At 22.6% G+C, this 7,733-nt stretch overlaps 1 protein-coding gene across 2 annotated transcripts in view; it reads left to right on the top strand.

The window, feature by feature from the left end:
- The window catches only part of LOC117181462 (piwi-like protein Siwi), a 96,475-nt gene that overhangs the window by 67,531 nt on the left and 21,211 nt on the right, over window positions 1-7,733 (top strand). For both annotated transcript variants that reach the window (XM_033374265.1, XM_033374178.1), the window contains exons 7-8: window positions 2,556-2,726; window positions 6,293-6,572. In XM_033374265.1, the coding sequence (XP_033230156.1) occupies window positions 2,556-2,726; window positions 6,293-6,572 (451 nt within the window). The remainder of the gene's footprint in view (window positions 1-2,555; window positions 2,727-6,292; window positions 6,573-7,733) is intronic.

The raw sequence follows: 7,733 nt of genomic DNA, 5'->3' as shown, positions 1-7,733 counted from the left end.
AAGTTCAATTTTTAAAAATTTAAGAAAATTGGATACTGAATTTTCAACTATTGAAATATAAAGATTGAAATTCTAATTATTGTAAATTTAAGAAAAATGGATATAATAAATGATTAAAACTTGAAGATAATTTAAATAAAAAATGTTTAAAGTTCAATTGTTGAAAATTTAAGAAAATTCAAAAACTTAATTCTAGAAAATTGAAAAAATTGGAGATTAAATTTTCAACTGTTTGTTATTTAAAACTTATGGAAATTGTATTAAAACCGGATGACAATTTAAATTTTAACTTTTTAAACATCGTCGATTGTTGAAAATCTAAGAAAATTGAAAAATAAAATTGGATTTAAAACATTCAAAAACTTTAAGATAATTAAAATTGTAAGTTTTTAAAGTTTCAATTATAGAAATTGAAGAAAATTGAATACTGAATTTTCAACTGTTGAAATATAAATATTTTAATTGTAAATTTAAGAAAAATTGATTTAATAAACTATTAAAAGTGGAAGATACTTTAAATTACAAATTTTTCAAGTTCAATTTTTAGAAATTTAAGAAAATCGAAAAACATTTTAAACTTTAAGATAATCAAAATTTCAACTTTTTAAAGTTCAATTTTGAGAACTTTAAGAAAATTGGATTTAACCTATTAAATATGAAATACCATTTAAATTTAAACTTTTTAAACTTCAATTGTTGAAAATTTAAGAAAATTGTATTTAAACTGGAAGACAATTAAAATTATAACTTTTTAAAGTTCAATTGTTAAAAATCCAAGAAAATTGGAAAAAATTGGAGATTGAATTTACAACTGTTAAAACATAACGATTGAAAATTGAATAAAATTGAATTTAAAACCTTTAAACCTTGAAGATGATTAAAATTTGAAAGTTCAATTTTTAAAAATTTAAGAAAATTGGATACTGAATTTTCAACTATTGAAATATAAAGATTGAAATTCTAATTATTGTAAATTTAAGAAAAATGGATTTAATAAATTATTAAAACTGGAAAATAATTAAAATTAAAATTTAAAGTTCAGTTGTTGAAAATTTAAGAAAATTAAAATACTCCTAATTCTTGAAAATTGAAGAAAATTGTAGATTGAATTTTTAACTGTTGAAACATAAAGATTGAAATTTTAATGATTGAAAATGGAAGGAAATTGAATTTAAACTGTTAAAACTGGAAGATAATTGAAATTGAAACTTTTTCAAGTTAAATTTTTAGAAATGTAAGAAAATTAAAAAACTTAATTCTTGAAAAATTTTAGAAAATTGTAAATTGAATTTGCAACTGTTGAAACAAGAAGATTAAAATTTTAATTTTTGAAGATGGAAAAAGTTTAATTTAGATCTGAAGATAATTGAAATTTTAACTTTTTAAAGTTCAATTGTTGAAAATTTAAGAAAATTCAAAAAACTTAATTCTAGAAAATTAAAAAAATTGGAGATTAAATTTTCAACTGTTTGTTATTTAAAACTTATGGAAACTGTATTAAAACCGGATGACAATTTAAATTTTAACTTTTTAACTTATATTCAAAAACTTGAAGATAATTAAAATTTGAACTTTTTAAAGTTTCAATTATAGAAATTTAAGAAAATTGTATATTAAATTTTCAACGGTTGAAACATAAATATATTAATTATTGTAAATTTAAGAAAAATTTATTTAATAAACTATTAAAACTGAAAGACAATTTAAATTTAAACTTTTTAAAGTTCAATGGTTGAAAATTTAAAAAAATTGTATTTAAACTGGAAGATAATTTAAATTATAACTTTTTAAAGTTCAATTGTTGAAAATCCAAAAAAATTGGAAAAGATTGGAGATTGAATTTACAACTGTTGAAAAATATCGTTTGAAAATTGAATAAAATTGAATTTAAAACCTTTAAACCTTGAAGATAACTAAAATTTTAAATTTTAAAGTTCAATTTTTAGAAATTTAAGAAAATTGGACACTGAATTTTCAACTATTGAAATATAAAGATTGAAATTCTAATTATTGTAAATTTTAGAAAAATGGATTTAATAAATTATTAAAACTGGAAGAATTGGACATTTTTAAAGTTCAATTGTTGAAAATTTAAGAAAATTAAAATACTCTTAATTCTTGAAAATTTTTAGAAAATTGGAAATTGAATTTGCAACTTTTGAAACATAAAGGTTAAAGTTTGAATTTTTGAAAATGGAAGAAAGTTGAATTTTTTAGTGATTATTCAAAAAGATTTGCGAAGATTTACAAAATTATCAAAAATGAATGTGACAGATTTTAAGGAAATTTGTTTTTTCTTCTAAATCTGCTAAAATCTATATTTTGTTTTAAATTAGGCCTTTTTCTATTTGAACATTAATTTTGGTATGAATAGTCGTTTTTTTTTCGGTACACATAGACAATTCGTTTAAATTATTTGATATTATTTTTAATTTTTAAGTCATTTTGAATTTTTTCAAATATTCTAAATATTGGAAGATTTTAAGGAAATTTGTTTTATTTGGCAGAATTGAAAAAAAATGAATATAAAATATAAAAAAGATATGATTTTTCAGGTCCAAATCCGAGAATTCAGAATGGAATTGTGGCCCGGTTATTTGACATCAATTCGTCAGTGTGAGTACAACATTCTCCTATGCGCAGAAATCACGCACAAAGTAATGCGAGAGGACACGGTTCTGGACATGCTTGAACAATTTTACAGAACCTACCAGGCCGAATACAAGGTACATTTTTTTGAAATATAATTTTAAAAATTCGTCCCTCATGAATTAAAACAGAATTTTTTCTATATCTGGGTGGCTATTTTGCCGTGAAACTCTGAAAAACCGGAAAATGACAGTCGATTTATTTTTTAACTAGGAATTTCAGGATTGGCCACTGGACCGGGAATTTGATAAATTTTTAGAACAAAATATCCTTCCAACTTTTGATTGTAACCATTTTTTAATGAATAATGAGTTTAATTTTTATCTTTTTCAATTATGGTATCATTCAGGTTATATGGCGTAATTTGAAAATCTTTCGCTTTAAAAATTTCCCATTTTAGTTTTTAAGGATACATATTTTCAGTTTACAGAATTTTAAAATTTAGTTTTAAAGACTTAAACAATTCAAATTTAGAAGCATTTAAAATCGAAGATTTTTTGTTAAAAAAAAAATTTAGTTGATCAACTTTGAACATAAATTAATAATTGATTTTTTTTTTAATCGAATTGTGCTTTAAGATTTAAAAAGTAAGTAATAATTGATTTTTGAAGACGATTCGGAATCAGTTCACAATTTGAGAATTTCCTGATTTTAACGTTAACTAAAATATTTTTAATTCTTCAATAATTTCAAAGTAATATATTTATAATTAAAGACTTTTATTCGATTTCAAATATGATTTTATTCTCAAATATTCCTATTTTAAACTATAAATTAAATATTAAAAATTAAACAAAAAAAACTAAACTTTGAACTTGACAATTTTAATTATTATATTTAATCAAATTTAATTTGTAAGATAAATTGCTGAATTTTGATATATAAATAACAATTGAACGTCTATTATTTTTAGATAAAAATTTGAGTAAATTGAAGAAATATTTAGAATATTTGAAAAAATTCAAAATTACGTAAAAATTAAAAATAATATCAAATAATTTAAACGAATTGTCTATGTGTACCAAAAAAATCGACTATTTATACCAAAATTAGTGTTCAAATAGCCTAAGGCCTAATTTAAAACAGAATATAGATTTTAGCAGATTTAGAAGAAAAAATTTCGAAGCTTTTTAAGAATTTTGACAGGTTTCAGAAGAAGAAAAACCATTTTCTAGGAAAATTGAAAATCATTTTTTATTTTAATAAATTAATTTTGAGAGAATGTTTAAAAAGATTGATAAAATTGTTAGAAATGAATGTGGAAAATTTTAAGAAAATTTCTTTAATTTGGCAGAATTAAAAAGAAAAAAAATTATTTTGTAATAAAATTTGGTACCCCGGGAAGTTTCAGATTTGAACTAATTCCGAGCTAGTATTGGAAATTTTCGAAAAGGACACAAAAAAATTCTGAATTGGAACAGGAACTTTTTCCAAAGAATTTTAATTCTGAGTTGAAGAAGGGAATTTTTAAATTTCTAACGATTCTGAGTTGAAACAAAAGAATTATGGTTTTTCTTGGAACAGGGAATTTAAAAATTTAACTGAATTCCTAGCTGAAACAGGGATTTTTTTTAAAGAATTAATTCTAAGTTGAAACGGGATATTTTCGAGAGAAAAAAATTTAAATTATGAATTTAAACAGGGAATTTTATAGAAATATTTTAATTTTTACAAATAGTTGAACCGGAGAATTTTCGAAAAGAATAAAAATTCTGAATTTGAACAAGAAATTTTTCTTTAAAAAAAATTAAAATTTCTTATTTAAACTCGGAATTTTCAATTTTTGATCAATTCCGAACTGAAATTTTAAACCCTAAAATTGATAAGTTTCAAATTTTGAATTTGATAGTTTAACTGAATTTAATTAAAAATTGTTCAGTTGAAAAGTGTTTTTAAATACAAAATTGTCGAATGAAACAATTTTGAAACTTCAATTTTCAAAGTTTAAAATTCAAGAGTTTAACTTTTGAGTGCTTTCATATACAGTTTAGTTTTTATTTTTTTATTTGTTTTTTTTTTTTTTGTTAAAAATTTGTTATTTTTTTTACCTTGAAAATTATATTTTTTTTTACTAGAAAAGTAACTATTCACTTTTTGGTTGAAAAATTATCCTTTTTTTTTTTAGAATATTCGACTTTTTTAGTAGACATTAATATTCTGGGTGGAAAATACTAATCTTTTTGTTGAAAATTCGTCTTTTTGTTTTCAAATTAAATTGTTCTACTTGAGGATTCATAATTTTAGTTCAAAATTCCTCGATTTGTTTGAAAGTGTAACTATTCGTTTAAAAATTATTTATTTTTTTTGTTGTTGTTAAAAATGAGCTTTTTATCGAAAAATTCAAATATTCCAATTGAAAACTACATTATTTTAGTTGCAAATTTATCTTTCTGGTAAAAAGTTAATCTAAAAAATCCTATTTAAACTTTATAAACTGTTTCCAATTTGTTAATTATTTGGAATTAATAGATTAATAATTAAACGTTTTTATTCAATTTCAAGTCATATTCAAGTATTGTTTTATTATAAAATAATTTCATTTTTAACCGATTAAAATTGAATCTTTTTAATTAAAGATAATAAAAAATGTGTAATACTTAGACTGCTTATTTAAAGTGAGCAATTATAAATCAAATATTGAATTGTTTAAAATTAAAGAAAATTGAAAATTTAATTTAAAAAATACAAAATTTAATTTTTAACGAAAGACCTGGAAAGTCGTGGAATTTAACAACAACAAAAAATGTTTAAAAAACCTGGAAAATTCATGAAATTTAAAGAAAAAATAACTGGTATTTTTTCATTCACCTCGATTTCGAACTGATAAAAAGAAGAAATTCGTGAACTAATTAAATTTTGATAAATTTTAATATAGACAATTCTATTAGTTATTGCGCATAAATAATTCGATTATAATTGTTCTTCAAGTAATAACAAAACAAAAATATTGTTATAACTAAATATTTTCCTTCACTTTAAATAAAAAATATTATTGAATGTTGTTTTGAATTGTTGCAACCCTGTAATACAATTGTTTAAAATTAAAGAAATTTGAAAATTAAAAAAAAAAAGTTATCAGTTGAATTTTTAACAATGAAAAGTTCAATTGTTCAATATCAAAAGTACAAATAAAATTTTTAATTACTTAAACTTGCATAAAATAAAAATTTAAACTGTGAAAAATTCAATTTTCAATAGTTGAAAATTCATTTGTTTAAAATTGAAGAAATTTAAAAATCCAAATAGTAGATAGTTAAAAAAACAAATCGTGTAAGTTTTAAGAGTATATAGAGGTTTTGAAAAGATGGAGCATTTTGAAAGGTTTAAAAAAAAAAAAAGAAAAATTTTGTCAAGATCCCGAGGAAAATTGAAAATGTATTTTTTTTTTATTGTAAAAATTAATTTTAGGAGAATATTTAAAAATATTGGATAAGAAAAACAAATTTTTATGAACAAGGAACAATTGAACAATTATGAATTTAGGCAATATTCGATAAAGTTTAAGAAATAATTAGAAGTCTTGAAAAAATATTTCTTAAACTTGAAAAAATTAAAAAATTATAATTAATAATATTAATATGTAATATTTTATAATTCGGGAAAAAGGTTGGAAAATGTTTTTGATTTTTCCCTCTTCTCCCAGAAATTCTTCTCGAAGGAAATCATGGGTCAGATCGTTCTGACTGGATACAATAATAATACTTATCGGATTGACGATGTGGACTATACGGTCAGGCCGAGTTCCACGTTTAAATTGAGAAATGGAGAGTCGATTTCCTACAAAGACTATTATGCGTCAAAATACCACATAAGAATAAGGAACGACTCACAGCCGATGTTGGTGTCGAGATCGAAGCCAAAGGATCGACGTGCCGGACAAGCTGAGCTTGTTTATCTTGTTCCGGAATTGTGCAGAACTACTGGTAAGTTCAGGCCTCGGACTCACTATTGACATTTCGTTTTTTTTTTTTTTTTTTTACGATGACACTATTTTACACTTTGTTTTTGACGAGGACACTATTTTACACTTTTTGTTTTGTTTTCTGAACGATGACACTATTGTATACCTTTTTTTCTGACGATGACACTATTTTACATTTTTTTTTGTTTTTTTACGATGACACTCGTACACTTTTTGTTTGTTTTCTGGCGATGAAACTATTTTACACTTTTTTTACGATGACACTATTTTACACTTTTTTTGTGAGGGTGCTATTTTACAATTTTTTACGATAACACTATTTTGCACTTTTTTTCTGACAATGACACTATTTTAAACTTTTTGGTTACCCGAATATGACACTATTTTACACTTTTTCTTATGATACACTATTTTACACTTTTTTTACGATGATACTATTTCACACTTTTTTTGATTTTCTGACGATGACACTATTTTACATTTTTTTTACGATGACAGTCTTTTACACTTTTTTTTTGTTTTCTGGCGATGAAACTATTTTACACTTTTTTACGATGACTCTATTTTGCATTTTTTTCTGACGATGACATTATTTTACTCTTTTTTTTCTGACGATGACACTATTTTAAACTTCTTGGTTGTCTGATTATGACACTATTTTACACTTTTTTTGCGATGACACTATTTTACACTTTTTTATGAGGATGCTATTTTACACTTTTTTACGTTGACACTATTTTGCACTTTTTTCTGACGTTGACACTATTTTGCACTTTTTTCTGACGATGACACTATTTTACACTTTTTTCTGCCGATGACACTATTTTACACTTTTTTACGATGACACTATTTTGCATTTTTTTTCTGACGATGACACTATTTTACACGTTTTTTTTTGACGATGACACTATTTTACTCTTTTTTTTTTTTTTTGACGATGACACTTTTTTACTCTTTTTTTCCGACGATGCACTATTTTACTCTTTTTTCTGACGATGACACTATTTTAAACTTTTTGGTTGTCTGACGATGACACTATTTTAACCTTTTTGGTTGTCTGACGATGACACTATTTTACACTTTTTTATGAGGGTGCTATTTTACACTTTTTTACGTTGACACTATTTTGCACTTTTTTCTGACGATGACACTATTTTACACT

This window comes from Belonocnema kinseyi, chromosome 1 (genome assembly GCF_010883055.1).
Source record: "Belonocnema kinseyi isolate 2016_QV_RU_SX_M_011 chromosome 1, B_treatae_v1, whole genome shotgun sequence".
Taxonomy (NCBI): Eukaryota; Metazoa; Arthropoda; class Insecta; order Hymenoptera; family Cynipidae; genus Belonocnema; species Belonocnema kinseyi.
Note: the sequence above shows the minus strand (reverse complement) of the source record. Positions and strands in the feature narration are given on the sequence as shown.